Consider the following 24,978-nt stretch of genomic DNA (forward strand, 5'->3'; position numbering starts at 1 on the left):
TCACATTGCAAGGATTTGCAACTCTTAAAGTTTGGAAAAACGGTTCACAACTGGTTTTTGTTTTTGACAAAAAAATTAGATATTCAAGAGTTTCCAAAGGTGACCAATTTAATTAGTAGCTCAGTTGTAGGCCAGCTCATAGAAGACGCCAAATGCAGCAAATACTCTCCTTTTGAGTGTAAAAGTGGAACTTAAGACCTGAAAATCTGTTTCCCAATATTTTCTAAACAAAACGGTAGTCCTAGTTGGTGTCCCTAAAGTCAAGCGTTTTTGAGATATTCGGGATTAAATTAATCGGTTCGATACATTTAATCTTATAGGCACGTACGTAAAATAAATTGACTTAGTAAACACAAGCCAATATCTGATAGTTCATGCAGAATGGAGCCTAGCTCATTTCTCATTGGTGAGATTTAGTGAGGAATTACTTAAATGCCAATTTTCCATCCAAATCGTTGTAATCGACGGGAAAGGTAAACGCCAAAGCCATCACAAAGTCCAGATGTGAATCCTCTAGATTTTAGTCTTTAGTATCAGAAGAAACGAAGACTCGCGATATGACATTAAGAAAAATTCAAAATGCCCTGGAAACATTTCGGATTAACATCTATTTTTTTTAAATAGAATTTCGTTTCATAAACGTGTGATTAGAAGGTTAAAAGACGCAATTTTGAAGAAGTCTTGTAAGAAGCCGATCAGTTTTATTAAATTAATATGCTGTTGTATCCATTAAATTGTTATTGTTAATGAAATTATTATTGTCTTATATTATTCCATCTATAAATAGCAGATTTTTTAATCAATTTCATTGCAAGTATTTCGAAAACTGTTAAAAACCCAAAAAAACCAAAAAATATGTTTGTTGTCACTTCAATAATCAGAAAAAAGTTACGGAAGTTTTAAAGCAGGTAGCAGGCGAATCATTTGGTGCAGGTGGTGCCTTCTTTCATATGGCTTAAAATTGAATTGCTAACCGACTTTTTCACCCCCGAAAACCCTGAACATCTAATTCTAGTAAAAAACTGCAAATTTTTTGTGAGATATTCGAAAAACACCAATAAAAAAATTACTGTTTGGTAACTTCCTATTTGGATTTTTGTTTTTGTTGACACTTCGTCTAAGGTAAGTGTCCTATAAAGTATTATTTTGACCCCAGAAATATGCTGTTAAATTTTTACAACTTCATCTGGGACACTTGTTAAATCAATTAATTTAAGTTTCATAAATTAAAATACTGAATCTGGAATTTTTGGGCTGTTCTAAGAAATCTTCTTGAAGGTAATCAGCCTCGAAAACAATTAATTAAAATACCGCGCTACTGGTTAACTGATTGACCATGGTGGTCAATACTTACTTGCAAAAACAATATAACAAAATTGTCTCGCAATAAAACATTATAACAGCTAATATACCGTGAATTTGTGGTCTACACAAAAGTAGTTTCGGCACAAAACAGACTTTAATAATGCCATAAATATTCTTGTCAATTAACCCCCTGCCCGCAGTCATCTTCAAGTGGATGATTCAGTTCGGTGTAATAAACCCAAGACAATATTTGCTCCTTAGATTTTAAGATTTATTACTTTTTTAAAATTTGAAGTATTATTGAACGTGTAAAAACATGATAAACTATATACGCTGCTCAAATATATCAGTCTAATACTATGCAGGGTGATAAAAAGTGTACACATTAATTTAGTAAAATGATAAAAGTTCGACCAAAATGAACATAAAAGAGAATGTGAACTAAAGACGAATCTGCAAAGGAACGAGTTCCGATATGTGGCAGGTTATTCTTTTACGAATCATTATTTACAATTTAAAAGGTTACGTAGGAAATAAAAAACCATAATTTTTTCCTAATGCAGGCAGATCATCTTTTTGATAATTAAGCAGATTTGAAGATCTCAGACTTGTTGACATTTGTTCGTAACGGCAGTACAATACTTGTCTAGCAACACTAGAAACTAATAAATAACATAGGAATAATTTTCCTTCTTTCGTTTTTCGAAAAAAATCCTTTTTTTGTTGGATTTTAGTAGTTTGGATCATAGTAGTACCCCAATACATTTCCCAAAGATCCTGTATAATTCAAATTAATTATACGAGTAATGGCCTAGAACAACGTTTTCCTAGCTGTAGGTCGCGAGCCACTATTTATTGTGCAGTAATACATAGAATTATGTAATTCTGTTTTCAAGATTTAAGCAAATCTGTGATATTTGAAACTGATACATGAAGCCATTGGTAAGATTGCGGAGATTATAATTAACTTATTACAATACACGTGGTGCAATGCGGTATGATAATGAGCTTGTGCTGAATCAAAGAAAAGAAAACTCGGTTTGTTAGGTGAGTGAATAATTAACACTAATGGTTTCCATTTCTTATCTCATAAGTTGGTTCAGTTTACTGAGAAAATATTTTAGTGCTTTACGCGAAATAGAATAGCAATACAGTAGGAAGAATTATATGTTTTGGATCTACAGGAGAAAAATTGTTTCTCTTCTTTCCATTTTGACCTAGATGGTATATTTCAGAGATAATGCAGAAAATTAGGCATCTGTAAGTATTTACTCTACTACGGTTGGGTTCGAACTGTTTAGCTTAAATATTTATCAATAGTAAAAATTTCAAGTGAGGTGCTATGTTTGTGTGTGGATACTATATTTTCTTATTTTTGCATGAGTGGCAGCACTGAATCTTTTCAGAAATGTTTTCACGACTAATCGAGTCTATAAAATAGTACATATTCGTATAAAATCGAAACTAATAAATAATCTGCATGACCTGAAGCAATTTTTAATGAAATTGCAACGAAAAAGTTGATTTGATTTGTGTTGTTGGTTGAGAGCAGCGATTGAATTTTTTTTTTTTTAATCAATTCATCAAAAATGTTTGCATTATTCGTTTAAAGTAATACAATTATTATAAACCGGAAAACGAGAAATGTATGCAACTTTCATATCAAACAATACAATCAGTTCAAACAAAAATATACAAATACAGAAAAGTCTTATAATTCAATTATGTTTGTTAATACTGCAGAAATACAGCATTCCTACAAATAAAGGAAACGACTTTTGAATATAATTTGAGACTGATATACATATATCCATCCATCATCCACATCTTAAACATTAAATTTTCTGATAATTAGTATGAGCCAAGATTCATTAGTGCTTTAATTAACTCTGTTTGTTATTGGTGATTATTGTTTAGTCTAACCTGGAAGTTAATTCTTTTTTATTACAGCCTAAACGATACTATAATGACTTTACTGAATTAATAAACGTAATTGTGCTCACATATACAAGATTATCGTTATATGATAAAAATTAAGTTTGAATAAATCAGGTAAATGTGTCAATTTCCAATCACATTCATCAAAAAGCGATCATATAGCTTCGCAAAATTACCCAATGTCCCACATTTCAGTACTTTGAAGTAATATACCCTTTTCCCCGATTAAAGTTACGTTTTTCTGAGCAGCGTAGAATAAATCGACTGAAAAAATAACAATTTTCATCGCAGTATAACTGCGACCACGGGTTCTATTCAGAATTCACATGAGGTACAAAAACTTTCAGAACATATGGAATTGTCAATTATTTGTCTATGAAAATATATTCTAATTAGCATTTAAATTAAATGAATATTAAAATGGGTGCTGGTGAAGTTATAATTATTAATTACACATTACAATAAATTAAAATTTTATCGGCAACTCGTCAAAGTGTTCTGCTCTCAAATTTTCAGCCTTTGAAGGTTGACAATTAAATTTCAAGGAAATATATTATTTAAAAATTGTGAATTAACGAAAATGAAAGACTCAATTTCGTATCAATTTCCACCCTTTTTCAGGAGAACGAAGTTATTTTTGTATCATCTTGCATAAGTTATAATTATTTGAGAGTACCAAAAATATTTCCAATTCTTTCAAATAAATTTAAGCTGCGGAAATTCCTCCTAGAAATGTTTTTGCTCTTCCGAAACTCCAAGTCCAAGTAATTTTGAAATAAATTTAGATGATCATTGCAGTATAATCTAGTAATAAATGTAATTTTATATTTCTATATTACAGTATATAATACGATTTTATAGCGGCGAATTATTTACGCCAGTCTTTTCAATAAGTATCTTTTATTGAAATTTTTACGCTGCCTTGTGTAAATATGCGGTGTGCATCTAAATTCAGCACTTTGCTAATAAGATCAAACTCCAAGTTTACTCCCAATTCTACGAAAAATATGCAGCTCTTATAGAAAATATTTGCGGAAGATTTTCCATCAAAGAACTCCACATATTTAAATTTTGATAAATTAATTTATAAGTACGCACTTAAGCCTACTGAAATTTAATTATTAATCTAGGAAACAATATTTTCCCATTTCAGCATATTGTGCGAACTTTTTGTTGCACTATTTTTAAAGGAAATAATTCTCAAAAGCATTTGTAATTAAAAGTAACAAATTTTAATTAACGTTATTAATTTTTACAGTGATGTCGCGTCAATGGAAAACTATAACTGGTCACTGAGAGTGATAACATCATTTGTAAAGAATCACACATGTTAAAGAACTAAGAACAAAAGTACTTGGATTGCGCAAGTTAAAATTAATGATTGAGTTCTTAATATCTGAGCATTCAGAATACAACTATTTGAAAATTTTGAGTTTCAATTTCAACTTTAAGCTAGCATATTTACACTTATTGATCAAACACTGTATTTTGTATATTTGATTACTGCAGTAACTCACAAATGACTATAAAATCAAGAAAAACTTCGGTCTCGCTCGAATCATTATAGCATTTCAATTAAGAAGCTTTTACCTGCCTTTTCTGGCTATAATAAATTCAGGAAATTCTGTTACACACATTACGGTATTGTGCAAATGTTGAAGTAAACTCATTTGCATAGTACCACATATCAATTATATAAAGCTTTACAATTAATATGAAGAAAAACAAAATAGTTCTAATGCTGTAAACTTACCATCTCTTACACATTACTAGTAGACCGCGATGTGCAAGACGAACAACACAGAATCAAAATGATTATCTTTGTCACCACGAATATTTTATATACGTATATATATGAAGGTAATCGACTTAGTATCAACCACGGTCTATTTTTGATTATGGATTATGGATAACTTTGGAATCATCCGATAGAAATCTACTAAAGTGGGATTTTGAGCAGTAAAAAATTAAGAGCTGGACATATCTCCCAAAATATTAAAGAATTTTTGCCTTTCGACTATTTTCAGTCAAATTTTATTTATATCAATCGTTTTTAAAACGCTCATTTTTTGTTTTCATAACGCTATCAATCATTCATAGAAAATTATATATAATTCATACCAAATGTCTGTGTACCTAAACCCTGGTAAACATGGTGAATTCTCCTGGTTAGCAGCTATTGTTTTCATAATTTCATAAAAGTAAAGTAGACTCTATCAATTAAAATACAATATGTGTTGTAATATCGTACAGAATATAAATAGTTTTATGCTTTGGGCGCCCCTACAAAAATAAGCAAATAAATGGAAGAAAATTGTGAAATAATTTGAATGGTTTTATAAGGTTTCGTTCCAAACTTGCTCATGTTGCAGAAACTTAGCTGTACTGAAAGAATGTCTCTTTGAGACAAATTGGCGAAATCTAAGTTTTTGGTCAACTAAGGTTCGCATAATGACAATTTTCTATTTAACGGTTGACTATTCAATTAGGTACTGATTTTCATGCTATCTTCATGATATCATCTATACCCCAAGTAAATTTTCTTTCGTACCTCTGTCGACTGGTATAGAGCGGTTATAACAATGTAAACTACATTCCGAAAAAGCTAATTTAAAACATATAAAAAGCTACTGAATCGGCGAATAGCTAAATGCGATTACATTACGAAAAGGTCGTACCCCTATTTATGACTCTGCTGGTCGATTTAAACAGCTTTTTTAACATTATACATAACATTAACATTGTGTACATACAAAGTGTTTCATAAACAAGATATTAGAACTTTCTAGTAAATTGCGTATAGCATGTTTTATACCCGTATTCAATCGTTTTGCGATTTTATAACCTTAAGTGGTTACTGAATTATCTATATGTTGAGACGTTAGGCAATTTAAGTGAAATTCCGTTTTGAGTGGCACATACTTTATAACTCGTAATTTCTGCAATGATATCTGCTGTCAATAATAATCTAAGTCTATGATGCGATTTGATCGATTCATTGCAAATATACTACATTTAATAATTTTCCTGCGATAAAAAAACGCAAATATTACTAAAATGGACCTGGGTCCTGAAAGGCCTATTTATGGGCTATGTCTTTATGGGCCAAGTCTATGGGCTTTTTAAGAGTTTTTCATTTTATAAAAACTGTTTATAAGTAACCGAGTTACAGAGTCAAGAGTGGAACTATGTGCAAGATTGAGCGTACGCTTGTGAATATTCAGAACCCATTTCCTTCTAATCTGTTACCAATACAAATTTTCGTATACCCAGTGAATGTATCGAGAATACTCTTTGCAAGTTCTATTTTTAAAATGAGTTAATCGAGGTAAAAATCCAAAAGATTTTGTTCGGAAAATGTGATGGGTTTTGCATTGCGAGCTTTAGTCATTTATCTCTCACTATTTTCTTGTTTGTAACGTAATCAAATAATTTATTAAGTTTTGGTTTTGATGTGTTTTGTTTCTGCATACAGGAGTCGCACAGCACTTGTAACATTAGGAATTGATAATTAACACTCAAATTGCATAGTATTTTGTGAAATTCCTACTTACAGCATAGACGAATTTTTGTGGCAAAATTTAATTTATTGTGGACGTAATGGTTTTTTTTGAAATAGCAGACTGCAGACGTACCAGAAAGGTGAAAATTTGACGGTTTACCAAAATCATGGAGGGCAAGCCATCTAAAACGAAAGTAGGTTTACCTTGTTAATTTTAAATGCAAGACCCTATATATAATTACATTTTTGAATTATTCTAATGCAAATTAAAAATTAATTGAGGATTTCATCATTTGAGGGATTCAAGTACCTCAACTTTTCTTGAAGCTCATTTTTATAGCTATTTATTTGACGCAGTAATATATGCTGACCTGCTTTGAATAAAATATTCATTGATGGGAGCTAAGACAACATGATATAATGGATGTCGATAGATGGAAATTCCCTCATAAAAATGTATGCCCTACACAAACGAACTAAAATACAATAAAAAATGATGTAATCGATTTTAGATCACGTGGTAGTTTGTCAGAGAGATATGAATGATATTCTGTTAAGTTGACATAAAAGCAATAACACTTGAGACAGTATCAGGATCTGTACAAAATTGATCACTTTTCCCGATCGGCCAAATATGTGGGATAAGTTGTTCCATCTTTCTGCACAAGCAAACTTGAGCTTTCGGATTTAAAGACCTGAAACAAGCTTACTTTAAAACCGTGTGTAAAGTTATCTAGTGATAGGTAAGCTTTAATGAGCATCTCGTCGATTTATTTAGTGCGAGGAATATCAACTCGAGTGTGATATACAGGGTGACAACTTTAGCCACCTCAACTCCTAAAATGTAAATTGCAACACCGTATTTGTGATTGCGCTTCTTATAACTGTTTAGAAATTGTTTACAATTGCATGACATTAAATTCCATTTGTTGAAGAAGTTGTCGACTCATTAATAAGAAAAACGATTTCAGTATTTTAATATTTCTCCAATTTGTGTAATTTTATCTCAGGCGTTCCCAAAAGAAAACATCAACTGGGGTGTGGTTTGGAGATGGTGACCCACAACCATTATGTAACTGGAAGTACATACTGAATGGAGAATAGTCTTGTTGAAAATGTAGTAAATTTTGGTTTAGAGACACATTTTCTTGAATCTCTCTCTGAGTTTCTACTTGGTGAATAATTAAATACCTTATCCTATTCTGAACCGTTCAAGTTTCCGGCTATAAATAAAGCCCCAGTAGCATCCCTCAATAAATATACCAGACCAAATATTAAGCCTTTAAGGGCACGTACTACACACTACTACTTCTCATAGCAACTGTGAGTTCGCGTCACTCTATTAACGGCAGTTTCATTCACTAAGACATCTGTTTCAATAAAAGTAATAATAATCTCTAAAAAAGTGTTTTTTACTTGCCCTGCTTCATCACCAATTTTGTGCGTCACAGATTCACAAAATTGAGTTTCCCTGACAGGATCACCGTTAGAAAGCTTCAAAACCAAAAAGACCGAGTAAAACCAAAACGTATTTAAGATTCCTTAGGTGGTTTGACAACTTTTTCATCCATTTCAAATTAATTAGTGATCGAAATAATATTTAATACAAGAATTATGTTCATCATTTATTAAGATTTATTTCTGTAATTTGAAATAAATTTTTTAGTTCATATCGTGGGTTTAAAGCAGGAAATGACCATGTCTCTAATTGTCGTATTTGTGTTTGTTGAGCAAGTAATTTATAAAAACAAGGTCCTTGTTTTAAAAAACTGAAGAAGTTACCCTAGGCCACAGAAACAGGTGCACTGAAATATGTTTTTATTGACCAAGTTTCGAAAAGGCTTCTGATAAAATTTTTGGCTCTAAAAGTTTTGGCTTTAAAAGTGCATTTTCTAAATAATTTATATTTTAGGCTTTCAGTCAGTTTCAGCTTAAAGCCCACGATATGCCCGCAACTACTTCATCAAATGGAACTTTAGGCAATGCACACGTGAATAATTTTTATTATTAATATAAAAAAACATATATTTTACCATTTACAATACAATAGTGGGTATAATAAAATAGCTTGAAAATGTAAATTATCCCCATGAAAAGCTTCGTGAGTATCTCATAGTTAACTCGGATGGCAGTTAAGATTATATGATATTTTCTCTGGATGTGAAGGTGGCAGCAATACTCGAACGCAAAGCAATAAACAGAAAATTTAATTGGAAAATGCAAGAACTAAAACATGGTAACAGCAGTACAACTAATAGATCTGAACAAAATGCGAAGATATAATAGGTTTCCACGCAGCTGTCATGCAATGAACGGAATGTGAAAATAAAACCGTGAAAAAGTACTTAAAGGACTGAAAACGAGACAAGTTGACGGAACAATTGGAGATACCCACTTTCAACCAATCGTATGACCACGCTCAGGAGTAGCTTCACCAGTTCTGTAAGCCGAAGCAAACATTTTTCCAGTCATGCAACAGAAGCGAACAACTCTATTACTATCGCCTGTATTTCAAAGCATATATAACACAATTAATAATTGCCTGGAAGATCAGAAAACACGGATCTAGGTACTGAGTTGGCTTTAGTAGCACAAATACCTACCCAGTTCACTGTATCTACAACTTAACAGTTTAGTTCAAGTAACAAAAAATCAAAAATACGATAAAGATTTTTCTGGACCCTTTTCATAGCCTTATCCTTTATGGTGTCACGTACATAAAATCCCGTAAACTGATTACCGAAACCTCTTAAACTTCATCGTAAAAATGTATCGCCTATAACATTAGCGACTTTACAGTAAGAAAAAGGCTCTTATCGATTGCTCGCAGAACCGCTAAAATTTGCCACTACTGTGACCGATTACTTTTTGAGATGACATAGTTTAAGTAATCTAATAATGTTGTGATGTATTAGGATTTCAACCAGAATTGATTAATAGACCCATTTGATTTAACACATGACCGTGTTTAGACGTCGACAAATGCTCAGCTTTCAGCAATTACGTTTCGATATGGGCAATTATTTTATCTGCCACTGCCGCCCATATATGAGAAAACTGTGAAATTGCATGTAACTAGCTGAAATATTTCCTGAAAGAAAAAATAGTCAAACACGTTTCAAACATACGACCGGATATCAGGATTATCACAATTAAATATACGCATGCTTCTGGAGCGGATAAAGCTAAACACGACGTGTTCTTCGACATCATAATCAGTAAATTAATTTTCCATTAAAGCTGTTATACTTTTTAGCTTCTTTTCTAAATACCTCTGCTGATTTTTTCAATTTTTATTAAAATATGTAATTTGATGCACCCCACAGCTGTAACTACTTTTAGTGTTAAACAACACCGCAAAACTAGCAGAATTTCAATTTATTAAATTGAATTTTACTCGTCTCTTCACGATAGTAAATTTTACTGCTACGGTATTCGGCAGCAGAGTTCCAAAATTAGAAACTTCTTTCAAAGCCAAATTTACTGTCTCTAATTATTTTATGTGAGCGCTTTCTGCCTTCGACCTGCTTTTTAATAGAAATACAGAACAACTGTATTTAATGCAGTAAATGGTTTTTATTTAAAAACTTTGGTTAGTACAGTTGCATTAAAGATAATTTTTGTTTGTTAAATTTATTGTGGCAATTTTGCAGCGAAATTGCTAACAATCCATTAACAGGCTGAAATGTAGAAGATAATTCTATTGGAAATTTTTAGTTTACAGAGGATGATTAAAAATTGGCATCATTCCTTCAATGGCGCATTTGTATTTGGGGAAAAGTATGGTGAGGTCAAGTGAAAACCATGGCAAAAGACAAAATCTAAATTATTAATAATTGGAAAATCTAAAACGCCAAATAGCAGAAATCGGTGTATACCTCGTAATAAGGAACCAGAAGAGCAACAGGGATTGAAACATGAAAAAATGTGATAAATATGTGATAATTTAAATATTTAATAAACAAAAATAAGATATGATAAAATAGACTACTATGGCCGTAATGTTAAGAGATCAAAAACAATGACTCTCGGAAAATAATTAACCTACCTGTCCAATGTGTGCTCTAAATTGTAATATGCAGTCGACCAGTGATGATCTGGGAAACGAAAACAAGTGTTAAAGCACCAGGGATCAAGAAACATCTAAAAATTACTGAATAAAGATCTTAAGAACGATAATGTGATATAGCATATAAAACAGAGGTAGGAAAGCACATGCATGTGAAAAGTGGGCTAAACAGTAAATTGACTTAGGAGGAAAAATTAACGAAACATAAAAAAACTGTGTTTCAATAGTCATTATTAGAATGGCTCACGACACAAGCGAAAAATGAGTGCTAATACAAAAAGAACAAGGAACAGAAGAAATGAACACGAATTTTGTCTCAATATCTGGTAAGCTATAATTTTTAACTTTAAATGTGGCTTAGTGAAGCCACTAACTTCCCAAAGCTGCCAATCTTTCTTTAGTTAACCGACTCTATATTTTTACTTTAAAAGATTCCTCCCCTATGCCTGAAACTATGCACAGTTTCAGTTTGTTGTAAGGCTCATGTGATAAGCTTAGCAGCAGTCCGAATCATTTTACTAAATTTCGCTTTTGCCTATCAAGATGTTAGGAAATTCTCATAGAAACTAATTACGGAAAGTCGGGCTTTGTTCAAGATAATTTATATTTTTATTATATTATTGAAATATTTTTAATAATTTGCCAGATACAATTTCCTGAACTTTGGAGGCCACATACATTTAGCCATCTAACTTTTCAAAGGCTCAAGATTCTGAAAACTCTGATAAATAATGGTCTAAGTATGCTTTAATGGAAAGGTTTTAATTCGGTAACCTTGCATCTATACCTTTGGAGAGCATTATCAATTCGCAATATATATTTTCTAAAATAGGTGCGTAGGTTGTCGCGTCATTTAATAGCAACAAAAATTTTTGATATAAAGTAACTTATACGTTTATTTTCTATTTTTTTTTATCGGGTGTCTCCTAAAGCACTAGGTAGACATTTTAACAGAAGACTGAAGTGACCGTTCTTTCTAAAAGTAAACTTTGTTTATTTTTAATTGTCTTTACTGTGGACAGAACAGCCCCATTCATGTTGTGCACAGTTTATATAATTCCAAGCGTCACATTCAATCTCAAGCTGTGAGAAACTAGTTTGGAAGCGCATATTTTTCACATCCGTTGTCCTGAACAGAACGGGACCAAATACCAATAACTTAGAATAATGAGAATTTAGATTGAGTACGAATATTAAGCAGCAATCACCCATGTATTGTGCTTCAAAAAAATGCACTTAAACACTACCATTAGCAGCAGCAGTAGAAGTAGTATAAATACGCTTACAACATGTAAGCAAATGCAAGAGGAAAACAGAATGTCTTCTACTTAAGCAGGAAAATCTGGAAACTTTAAAAACCCTTGAATTTCATTGAAGCTAAATTTTTTGCTGCATTTTTGCTGCAAAACTGTACCCCCGGAAATCGGTATGTATGCTTGAAAATCTCCATAGAGTGTCACCGCGGTTGAAAAACTTTTATGTAAAAAACTAGTTTATCCTAACGACTATTTTCAAATTAAAATTCGGTAACAAGTTTAATCGAAGTACTGAGAATGAAACCGCCCACTCGAAATGCATCAGCATAGATTTTAAACTTTCCATTTCGACGTTTCAATCAATGGATCGCATTAATTTATCCCTGCATACGTTTCCGTATGGAGGATTGATTTATCTGACAAGAACCAATCTCCATTGCAGTGCAACATCTGCAACAAAAATTTCATCTGTAATTTATTAAATCGTAAATTGGTTCTTTAGCTGAGTAATTGAAAACATTTCTCGTCAACAAAATCTCTTTAATTTAGCTACACTTTAATACAGGATATCCCACGAAGAGGCGCTACTAACCGTAATTCAAAAAATAGAGCGACGATAATTCCGAAAGTTTAAAGTTTTGCTAAACCGACTCTGCTTTGAAAGTATAAAATATTTTTGATTAGTTTGGCACATAGTATTATACAAAAGCAAAAGTGGGTGGGTACGACTTAAAAACGTAACTTTTTCTTGGATTTTGTATGGCAATCTTGACAATTTTTTAGAAACAACCTGCATGAAAATGAGAAATTATATAAGCTTGCCTTCTTTGTATTAGTATGCAAATTTTCTTCTGCATCTATCATTTATTGTAATGAAATATAAATGCATATTTCCAAAACCGTTACAGTTTAGGGATTTGTATAAACGTGCATACCCAGCAATGCATTAGCAATATACGGGATGCCACCTTTGAAATAAGTGAGTTCATAAATACGCCACTTCTATTTAAGAATTTTGGAAGTATCGAGCAGATCAACTTTAGCTTGAACTGAACTTTTCTACCGCTAAAGCAATGAAGTATAAAAAATAGTTTACATTGAAGTTCTGTCTAGTATTACATCGACTTTCGATAGTCAGAGAAGTTTATAACCGAGCTTTTTGGAGCATTAAACCACTGAAAGACAGCAACAAAAGGGCAGAATTTTGTCAGAGGACTATCACTAATTTTTACACATTGTGATTCTTGAATTTTGAGAAATATTTAATGTTACAGTCAAATACTTACGGAAAATTGAAACTCATTTCAAATTATTTCTTATGCTGCATAAGGTAGCTACTCCGCAAGAAAACTGTCACAACTCATAAAAATATGACCTACACATGAAAGCGCAACAGCATTTTTCAAAATCATTAATCCAATTAGACATTAAGCGCAATGTAAGAATACAAAATAATTTGATTTACCGAAATTGGCATTACTGGGGTTGTTTCTTAGACATAAAAATACAATTTTGTTTTCAAATGAATTATGTAGACTCCATAAAATCTCCCCCATCTTGCTTTACCTTGTTTTTCAAGTATTAAATTATTTAACTTTTCGATTTGCGTCATTCAAATCTAACAGAACCCCAAATTGCTTTATCTTTCTGTCTTCATTTATTGCATTTATAGTATTATTACCACAATCTGTTTGCAAAAAATAATTACAAAATCAAAACCAGCTTGAAACTCAAATTAACAACTGAAATCTTAACTACAAATTGTGTACTAATTAAAACTTTAGAACAGATTGAGCATGGACTCACAACTTAAACTTGTTGTAGACCAATATTACATAAAATATAACAATCTGAATTTGAGAGAACAACGCTTTATAACTATGAACTCAACTTTTAGGGATGTGACTTAATCGAATTAAAGCCATACAATCTTCTCTCCTTTCACTTTCAATTAGAAGTTTTCTACCATAAGCTTTTTCAAATCAATATCAGGCTAGGTCTTCATCTTTAGAACGTTAATTTCATTTAACATTGTGCCCTTTAATAAAATGGAATCTGGTCTGGACTTCTTAAATCAAAGAATCTTAAAACCAGGCATTTTTATATAGTTCCCATGTATATCTTGTTTTAGTTATTACATTCCGCTTTTCCTGATTTTCAGAATGTAAGTAGTTGAAAAACACATCAACTGCCTTTAGAATGTATTATAAGAACTTTTAATTTTTCCTGATTTCGCATAATGCGAATTTTCTAAATCTTTGAGTTTTATTAGATCTCTTGCGGCAGTGCGGGCATTTACTTTAGCACACATTTTCTAAATTTAAATTTAAAATTTCAAAATTTTGCAATCAGAAATTTCCATTTGCAACGTGTTAACTTATCTAACAGATAAAAGATATGGGCCTTCCTAATGTCTTATCTACTAGAGTGGTTTCTCAAATATTGAAATACATAACAGCCAGCCTTCTAACAGTAATATCAGGATTTTCCGCAATAGTAAGTTTTTCTCGTGTTCCTCACTTATATCAGCATGTTTTGTAGGCGTTATTGATCCGGTTTTTCTAAAGCTCAGGTGCAGGACAATAATAGCAATATGAATTTGAAAATTTTTGGTACATCCGAGTGCCGTTCGTCAAACATTACAATGCATTTCGACATAAACTAAAGGTATTTCCTGCCGTAGTAAACATTTTAAAATTGTTTTTGATGACAATGAGAATTTTTGAGTTATGAAGTGAGATAAAAACGATTTGTTCTCCTAATCAGCTACTAAATATTAACAATGAAGTCATTTTGTTCTTGTCATTGGAAAAAACGCAAGGAATTAAAATAATTTATTTTTCTGGTATTTGGTACCTCCCGGAGATTAGTGGCAAAAGTTCCTGTTAGGTTGAAGATTACAGCTCAATTTTAGTAAATTTTAAAAAAGTTACGAAATGCAACCGGAAATATGTAATTTTCAGTTTTTCCGTTGAATAGTTCTCGATCCTGCTGCTCATTCTCCAACATTACGACAATAATTGACCAACTTGTTTTTATAGCTACGTAATTCTAAATTACTTTTCCATTTAGAAGATGTTAATTCAAAACGCTGGAAGAATTGTCAGTTTTGAAATCTATCGGGGAAATATTGAATAAATAATTATATTTAAAACATTTCGTTATTTTCTTTCAATAGTTCCCGATGTTGCTGCTCATTCTCCAACGTTTCGACAATAATTGACTAAATTTGGTTTTATAACTACGTGGCTTTAAATTAATTTTCCATGTAGAAAATGATAATGCAAAACGCCCGACGAATACACACAGTATCTTTTTACTATAAACAACTTTTAAAAACCTCGTACAAAAAACAGCGTACAAACATCCATGTGCAATTAATGCGAAAAACATATATTTAACCATAATTGTGGGACTCTTTTAGTTAAATCACTATTAGCCATATCCATTTTCGAAGCCAATTGGTCAAAATTATTCTTTCGATTGAATTAATGTAGGTAAATCACTTTTTGGAGAAAATTCTGTCTATAAAAACTGATTTTTTCTTTGAATTCATTTAGAACCATTTATAATTTGATTTAACACTTAGTGTAACGTGCCTGCTCTTAATCTGTGCAGAATATTTTAAATAAATCATCATGACAAAAATCAATTAGTTAAATTCTCGGTTTTGTCTTGTCCAAGCCAAAGGACTCTCATAAACTATCTACCGATGTGAAAAATGTAGTTTTTAGATATTTCTCTAACTGGTGTATGGTAAACCCTGCAGTTAAAATTGGTGGTTAAACCCTGCGCCCCGAGAAATTTTCACCGATTAATATATTAAGAATTTATACATTTAGTAGATTCGCTCATTTACTGAGCAAGGGATTGCACTATCACAAAAATGTTTGTTTGTGCTCTCTTTAATAATTTACTAATATTAAAATAATATCGTTTACAGGCATCAGATTGACATGGCTTTGGTGATAAACGAAATTTGTGAATCGCACTCTTCCTTCTGCTAAATTCTTCTTCTATCACAAATTGTAAACAAGAAACTTTTCTTGTTGAAAATTATCAGAACTGATTAGGCTTGACTTACGACAGTGTGAGTTTCTATTCCTCTTTTGCTCATATCAACATTTTAAGACCTGAAGTTAAACCTTTAAGACCTCCCCTAAGAACAATTATTCTAAATGAAAATCAGCACCTGCCTATTTTATATGTTTACGACTTGCCTTCGAACGTCACAATATAAAATTGCAGGATATCGCTAAAAACCGAAAATAAATAATGCACCTCAAACTGGCATAAACCGACCTTTCATTGGTTTAATTAATTCATCCTATTAAGCAAATTAATCCACACCGTAATTTCCGTCATTTCGGAAACTACCCTAGCAGCAAATGTGCAGAATATCGGTATCATTATACATATTGCACCGTGTAAACATATTCGGTAGCATTTCGCAAATTGAATATTCAACGATAATCGTGCATTTTTGTTAATAAAATTATAAATGAATTTGCTTTTATCAAATGGTACACATAGTTAACCGTTTTGCCGTAGTAAACACATGTAAATTTCAACTTTTGTCAGGACCTTGCAGTAAACGGTACTTTATTCTGCACATTCCTAGGATGAATGCGATGTTATAACAATTGTATGATGCACAAATAAATATGGCAAGTTGGAACAGAAAGCATTGTTACCAAGACACATGGAATTCGCCAAGTCACTAACACGAAAATAATCACAAGCTGTGACCGAAATTTATACTGGAAGGCTGGCGAAACCAGTAAATTTACTTCGATATACTGATTCTCTCCAGTTCAGAAGAAAATTAAGTCAATTTGTAGCAGCCTGGCGCTCTTATCTTTTGTACAATTGAAGAATTTGTCTGTAACTTTGCAATAAATTTGTTTTTGCCAAAAACTTTCACAATATCCACATGTTTCTCGATCCCTGGTTAGAACTTCTGCCAAAAACTTCGATTTTTCGCTGTTGACTAATGGGTGGATTACTGTGGTGCATCTTCATCGAGTGCCATTTAAGGCGTAGGGCATTGACACATTTCATTTGAAAATTATTTAGCTGGCCGTAGTAGAGACTGAAAAATCGAGTCGTTTTATTATCCAATCTGTATCTATTGTATGACGGGCAGCTGAACCGAAAATGCACTACAGGCGCCGAAAGTACTGTAATTAAGATATAAAAAAACCAACCAACGAAAATTTGCGATCGGTTAATAGACAAAAGCAATTTATGTTTGAATGAAATATCGATGTCCGGTAGAAGTCACCATAAACCTTTAGATAAGCTATATATTGTTGAGGCGGATTAATTTGTTTTACAAACTTCTTGTTGGGTATTTCGCTTCAAAAATTTTTGTCTTTAAAAAAGACAGAATTTCCTCACGTCTTTTATTACAGATTGATAAATCGTGCTCCTATTTCGCAATAACAACGAATTATTTACCAAAACGTAATCAAGAACTATCACCTAGAGGGTATCCTGCGACACACTTAGGCTCAAGTTGTAAGAAAAAATTCCAATTAGAAAATTAATTAATTTGAATAAAAAATAAGGTAATTTTTCATTCTTGATGTGATAGTTCTTGATTACTTTTTGATAAATAATTCGTTCTTATTGCGAAATAGGAGCACGATTTATCAATCTGTAATTAAAGACGTGAGGAAATTCTGTCTTTTTTAAAGACAAACATTTTTGAGGCGAAATACCCGACAAGAAGTTTGTGAAACAATATAAAGCTTTAGTTTTGAAACCTGGAAATTTATCTGGAGCTTTAAACTATCAAGCGAGCCTTAAAAATTGTAGTTGAAAAAAACGGGGTAATTTTGGGGTTAAACCGAAACAGATATATTTCTAAACGAAATTATTTTGTAGTCGCCTTTTCTCTTACCGAAATTTGTATTGCATAATTCGAAAACAAGTATTTTGCCTGAGTTGCTTTCAGTCAAAAGTTAATCTTTTTAATACTTAGCTGCGTCACATCTCAAATAAATTTAGTTAAACTTGTGATACAACATATGRAAASTAATTTTCATGTACAAWTTWCAGAACAAATAATTTCAAGTACAAATCTTATCATTATAAAATAGCGCKTAAGTCAATATGCAAAATTAAGCGCATATTTTAATCARCTATTTTCATTGTTATATTAACCGATGCYCTGAAATTCARTTGAGTCTAGATGGTATRTCGCATACTTCCATTTAAAATTCCAAATTTRCTGATTGAAAATTTGGCTGTCGAACATCCCGTTGGTAAATCCGAAAATAATATTTCAGGCATTGTAATTTTTTTTGGATAATMACAAAAACACCCAACTTTAATTTTTTGACAACCTCACACATTGATTCAGACCTTTTTTGTCGTAAGTTTTTGTTAAATGACTTTTCCCTGATYCAAAGTTATCCCCACTTGACATAGAAACTAYTCAGCATCCAGGAGAATGGAAGACTTATGTTTAGTCAGTTGTTATCACGACAGCAGTGATATTAATCAAYGTGGCCTATTTGAAAATCACTGCAAAGTTCATTCCATTTTCTACAAATTGCTACATTGTTTCTCTGTTTTAATTCAAATTTTTCCARGTTAGGAAGTGGCTCTAACTATAAAAGCTTCACGTAGAGGTAAAATAATYGCCATTAGGAAATTGAAGAAATTGGTCATTAACAGCACCCTAAACGAAGATTAATAATCCATGTTTTTACTAAATCATCTGGTGTTCTTTGCATTYCCAAATCATCAGGCAAAATTGATTGGTTTGGGTACATAACTCTGTAAAGCCTATTCAGTGGCACCTGGGCAGAAATACCATTACTAAAATTATTCWAAATGAAAAAAAAATTCGTTGTTTTAAGATGCRCGACCATAAATGRTTGCGCTATTCCAGAGTTCGTGCCAACATATTTAWGYCCTGATAAAATTTTTCATRATGCTTGTACCTCCACTATTGACGACAAACGATTATGCATAACATGGAGCGCAATTATTAATCCTTCATAAATTTGTAATCTGCCATTTATGTTATCAAATTTTAATGTACTTACCTTGTCATCAGTGAGATTGTCATACATCCCCCTTCAGCAGGTCTGGAGGAAACAGTCTTAAGGGATTTGCGAGGGTCTCTTGAGCCAATAATTCGGTATAAAGTCCCTTTGTTTACAATGCTGTATAAAGTTGAAATCTGACATTAGAGCTCGTTTAGATCAAGCTATTTGAAAACAGAAGTTAGCGCTACTATTAATATAATAAAAACTTTAAAACGGATAAACCAATTAGTACATTACTCAAAGTGAAACAACAAAGTGAAATATTTTATAACAATTTTTATTACTATTAAGTATCACAGACAATGTATCCTAATATATATGTCATATTTTATACATTCTACAACAAACATACATTTGAATTGCTGCTACAAAGTTGTACATTTTATTTACAAGATATAGGATTTTGTTAGACTAGGCCTTAGACCAACCGAAACAATACAAACAGCAATAACTAGTTAATATTGAAACTGAGAAATTAAATTAATTATACAATTTCAACGCCCAAAAGAAGAATCATAAAATAAAATATGTATTAAAGAAACTTTTCGGGTTTCTTTCTAATCCGCCCCCCAGAATAATTACCCTGAACAGCAACGTTATACCAATAACAATTCTCCATCATGCTTAGATCGTCACCCACAATCGATACACAAAAGTTTCAAATGTTAAAGCATCCAATCCATTTAAAATTAACATTAGCAGTGTTAATAACAAACATCTATATTTTCGCCAAGAATTACAAAATATGCAAACTTAACGTCAACTAATATTGATTTAATAAGCAGTTTAATGAGTGCAGCTCAATGTTAAAATGTACATTTGTCCCGTAGGTATACATTGGAATAAATTGAAAACATCCACAATGAAATATATGATTAAAGCAAAATATGTGGCAGGTGAGTAATAAGATGTAAAAAAATTGACAACTTTGAGAAGAATGGAGAAAGTTATTTTTCTTTTATTAATTAAAATTGGTGTAACTTCCAGACATCTTACTTTGATTAGAAAACTTGTGTTCTAAGCAGGATAAACCGTTTTACAATATGAAGTCCAATATTACCCGCATCGTGGTAACTGGGATAAAATAATACATCGTTTAAAAAAGCTAAATATTGGGTTTCGCAAGAATAACATTCTATTGTCGTTCAATTCTTAAAGCTGAAATACATGCGTAAGAACATACTGGAAAATTTATTATTAGGGCTGGAAAGTAGACTAAAGTTTCATGGGCAAAAGCGAAACCCGCAGGTCATCTTTTTGTTTGTATCAGGGTTTTTGCTTAGAGAATTCATGAAAACTATAGTTTTATTAGTTTAGTAGACTTTTGGGTTGAATTAGTCATAATACATTATCATGCTGCTTTTGTAAACTGTGAATGTTGAAGAAAATATGACTTGTTGCTAGCTGAGGTTTTGTGGAACCCCAAAATTATTAGCCTATTTAAGGATTATTAAGTCGTAGCCACACAAAAAAAGAACGATGATAATCTGGGCATAATCAGAACCGTTGAAAGTTCTGCTTCAAGCAGATAAATATGTCAATATGCACTAATATCGCTCCCATAGGACCGATTTGGAGCCTACTAGGTCTCAACTGTTGGTTTGCAAGAACAACTAAACTGTCGGCATAATCAGAGCAGTTTAGGTTTCTATTGTAGGTACACCTGAGGGTGCCTAAAATTAATATATATCGAGATCTGTACCTACTTACTGCAGCAACCTCTGGTGGATCTGATGATGAAGAACATTTTATTGCAAGGTTCATACTACTTACTTTACTTTCAGGTAAACCAATTTAATGAGAGCTAATAGGTACGAATAAAATAGCTTGGATGTATTTGTGGTGAAGCATGAATTTTTATGTTAGGACTTACATTTTAAAGGACTTGTTCTTCAGCTTTTATGTGTGCGTTTCAAAGCGTTGTGCTAATAAGTGCTAAATTTGCAATTTTCACACACAAGGTATAATTTGGTCCTTGTTGTTACATTTAACTCAGAATGTTTGACCGTGCGGGTAAGAATTTATTCAATCTGTAGCAAGTTTTAACACCCATATATTATTATTTTGGCAAGTTCTGGAATGAACAATTGCATCTAAATCCAGTTTTGTACGATTACTCATGAAAATTTAGTCCATTTCTGAATGCTATTTTGTTATTAATTGTGTAATCGATTTGCAATTTAAAACAAACTATGGTTCCCTCAGACATATGCAAACCCATCAACGACTTGCAATTTAAGTGGGCTGAAATAAATTGGACTTATAATAATAATAATAAGTAAAATAATGCCCTCAACCCCACGAAATGTGAAAGTTTTGGTTCTACAACTTTTAAATTTGGTAACACGCTAGATCAAAATAAATATTTTATGTTATAGTACAAACTCTATGGAAAATATAACCCAATCTAATAAAAATATAGAAATATAAGATGTTTGAAGATTCTTCAGAAATATTTTTTCACTCGACTGAAAATGTATTGAGTTGTCACTGAACCCTTCGCCGCCCTTCTTTGCTGGAAAATATTGCAGATAACACATTTTCCGACACTTGCATTATATAAAATGTTTTATGAGCAACAGAACAGCAAATAAAATACTGAAAACTAGTGTAGATACGGAACTGAATTTTGGTCTCTTTCAACAAATTACTGATTGTAAATACACGTTTATAGGGATAAAACTAAATTTCCTTTCTAAAAATCATTGAACCGTTTCCACAGTCACTTTAAATTTACTCAGCGCTTATTTTTTACAATATTACTTTCTAGTATGATTATAATTTAAATTTCCAAATAACTAATTAACAACTAACTCTCCAAAACCATTTGGAGAGTTATTTGAAACAAGAAAGTTTATATCACAAATAAATCAAGTGAAGTGCAGTGGTAATTATTTGAACTCTTGGCATTTCCCTGTTTACACATTTGGCGTAAAAATTGTATAACGAATAACCAACTAGACTACTCCAACAATGGCACTTTGGAACAAAAAATAACAAAGCAAAATGTACGGCAGCTTTGTTTGCACTGAAGCTTTCTTGACCCCATTCAGACCGCTCACTAAAAACGACAAGATAAAGATATAATAATTAATTATTTTCAGGATACACTAGAAAAATAACGATCCCAGAGCGAGTTTAATTAGGTTTTCAGTTTTTGTCTGTCCTATTCAAGATCAGGAGCAGTTTTTAACGGAGCGAATTTATTAGATAGATTATTTTCTGGGTAGTGTTTTGGTTTCAAAGCTTTCCTCTGGGGTTCCACCCAAGTAATTACTGTACTGTTTAGTGTTAGGGAAAAATTAATGAGCGAGACAAAATGTTTGTGGAAGGCAAATTAATTATGGTTAAGTTTGAAGTAGCGAATAAACTTTGTGCAATTCTAGACCAAGCCTGCACAACCGCAGGCAGTGATAGACCGGTTAAAATAGATATTGAACATTTCGCTATTTGCATCATATTTTGCTCTACCTTCTCACCAATAGACACAAGGTATTGTTGGAAATATGTGAAGTTTCGACAATTAAAATTGAGAAAACTTTACCTTCTTAGTTGAATCCACAATTAAAATCATTGTTTGATCTTTGAAATTTTAGAATCACAGCATTTATTAGTTGAAACTGTTCTGGAGGCTGAAAGTTCACGCTTGCATCGACACACGCAATATTAAATTTTAAATCAAGCAACACGTTGAGCAATTCCAAAATGTAAATAATAAATTGGGCGCGCCGCTCTAAAAAAGAGTTCGTTTTGATCAGCCGTATGAGTTTCTTCGTAGAGATCATTGTTGAAGTTCCAATTCTTCGAAATCCACAGCTACAAACGCCCATCAAGATCGGCGACAAATTCGAGGTCCTTTAACTAATAAGCAAACAATTTATAGGGAGCTGCAGAAAAGTTAATTGATCGCAAGGTAACCTACAAGAAGTCTTAAATTATTGTGAGAGCATCCCGCTGCGCTTAACAACTTTAATATCTGGGCCAATTGAAGAAGGCCAAGATTGGTCTTATGTGTTATTCACAGACAAAGCACTGTATTATAAGCTGGTGTGGCAGTAAACAGAAGAAATATTTAACCAATAATTGACAATGAAATGTGAGACCATTTATTGGGGCTCAGTCATGGTGTAGACGAAATATCGATGCATAAATGTATACCTCTCATATTTTTCCCATTAGGCAATCAATGCTGCACGAATTTATATTGATGATATCTTACGAAAGTGCGTTCAATCTTCTGTCGAAGTAGATCATCAGAATTTTCCTCGAATGCATAATAATGCACGACCACTTGAAGCGGGATTCTGCATAATTTCGTCGAAACTGCTGATATAACCATGTTAAAGTCGCCTACTAGAAGTTCAGATATGAAGCTTATTGAACATCTATAGAAGAAATAAGTTGTGTGCGAACTCGCAAGAAGCTTTCAGCAGTGCTACAAGAAATCACTGTTGATTGCATTGGCGGAAAAATCGGCTAATACGCAAACTAGACGCTGATAGAATCTCTAGAGGTAAAAATACCATTTATTAACTTTCCTTCATGGTGATGTTGTGATTAATACTTTTTTTTAATTTGTCAGTCTTATTAAAAAACAAAATATTTAAAACTTATTGAAAGTTTTAGTTTTATACAAAACGATGACCCACAGGGTATTTAGAAAAATTAAAATCAAAGCAGAGCCCAATGTTTACACCACTATTTCCCATTAAGATCAGGAATCAGCATTTCTTATTCTTGAGATGAAAATAAAAAATATTGTGCCTCAAATTACAGACCAAATATTAAAATAAGTTTATTGATATAAAAGTTAAAATACGTTGAACTAAATATGCCAAAAAATCAGTTTTCTCACTTTGTTTTTGAAACTGATTGTATAAATGCGTTCAGAATCCAGACTATTTCTTGATAGACTATATAGAAAAACATTTCAGTAATCGAGAAAGAAAACTTTTGTATTGAAATATTGTATTCCCAGTATCAAATTCAGTAAGCAACTTTGCCACTTAAAATCGAATGTCCTGAATATTACGATTTTCAAGTTGCTTTTAAATTCTAATGAAGAATGGTAGATGATTAGTATCTCGAAAATTCCATTCCGTATTCGAAATATCTTTGTTTTGAAATCTAAAAAACATCTATTTCGTCTCTGAAGATATACGGGAATTCCAAATCCGCAACTATTTGTGATTGGTTGATGTGCCATATTCAAGCATTTAAAAATATTTAACATTTGGTTACTAATCTTTAATTAGGTTATCCGTGAACGATACGCTGACATTTAGCTCCTTCAGGTAAAAAGAATGCCACCAGATTGAAATTATACATCTGATCATCATTTGAACTTGTTAAGTATCTATGGTGAAGGTAAGGCCACCTATAAAGGTAGTGCAAAAACTAAAACACTATTTGTGCTGTACAATGACTAAGGAATAAGGAATATTAGAATGTTCTTTTCTTCTTGAAAATTATGGTTGAATTTCATCCAAGCCAATTGGGTATTATAATCATTGACCAACGGCTTCGTTGAACGGAAGTTTACTTGTATTGTATTTATGACGATGGCTGCATTGCGTGGAGAGAGGCCATTTACACAGTGGTCAAAATGCATTCGTTAAGTGTTTTAATATCGAAAGCACAAATTATTGCAATGAAAAACAAAGAGATTCGAAGAAGGAGATCATAAAAAGATGAAGAGAGTTGAAACCCAAAATCGTTATGTTAAAAGAGCAATTTCAAATCAGGCTGCTGAAAACTAGAGAATTTTCACAAGGATTAAACAAATTCAGTCGAACATAGTAGAGAAATCTAAGCTGGAATTTAAAATGCTGATATTGATGAAGATAT

At 32.1% G+C, this 24,978-nt stretch overlaps 2 protein-coding genes across 2 annotated transcripts in view; both read right to left on the reverse strand.

Moving 5' to 3' along the window:
• LOC109539972 (mucin-2-like) overlaps nt 1-5,078 on the reverse strand; it is a 13,977-nt gene extending 8,899 nt beyond the window's left edge. The window contains exon 1 of the mRNA XM_019908060.2: nt 4,997-5,078. Within this exon, the coding sequence (XP_019763619.2) occupies nt 4,997-4,999 (3 nt within the window). The 5' untranslated portion in view covers nt 5,000-5,078. The remainder of the gene's footprint in view (nt 1-4,996) is intronic.
• Nucleotides 5,079-19,389: 14,311 nt separating this feature from the next.
• Nucleotides 19,390-24,978, reverse strand: part of LOC109539948 — a gene marked incomplete at its 5' end in the record, with an annotated part of 12,553 nt that continues 6,964 nt past the window's right edge. Inside the window, 1 exon segment of the mRNA XM_048664984.1 lies at nt 19,390-22,192. Coding sequence (XP_048520941.1) covers nt 22,089-22,192 — 104 coding nt within the window.

The sequence above is a fragment of the Dendroctonus ponderosae genome, unplaced genomic scaffold, assembly GCF_020466585.1.
Source record: "Dendroctonus ponderosae isolate FM_Combo_2020 unplaced genomic scaffold, Dpon_F_20191213v2 Dpon_F_20191213_3, whole genome shotgun sequence".
Classification (NCBI taxonomy): Eukaryota; Metazoa; Arthropoda; class Insecta; order Coleoptera; family Curculionidae; genus Dendroctonus; species Dendroctonus ponderosae.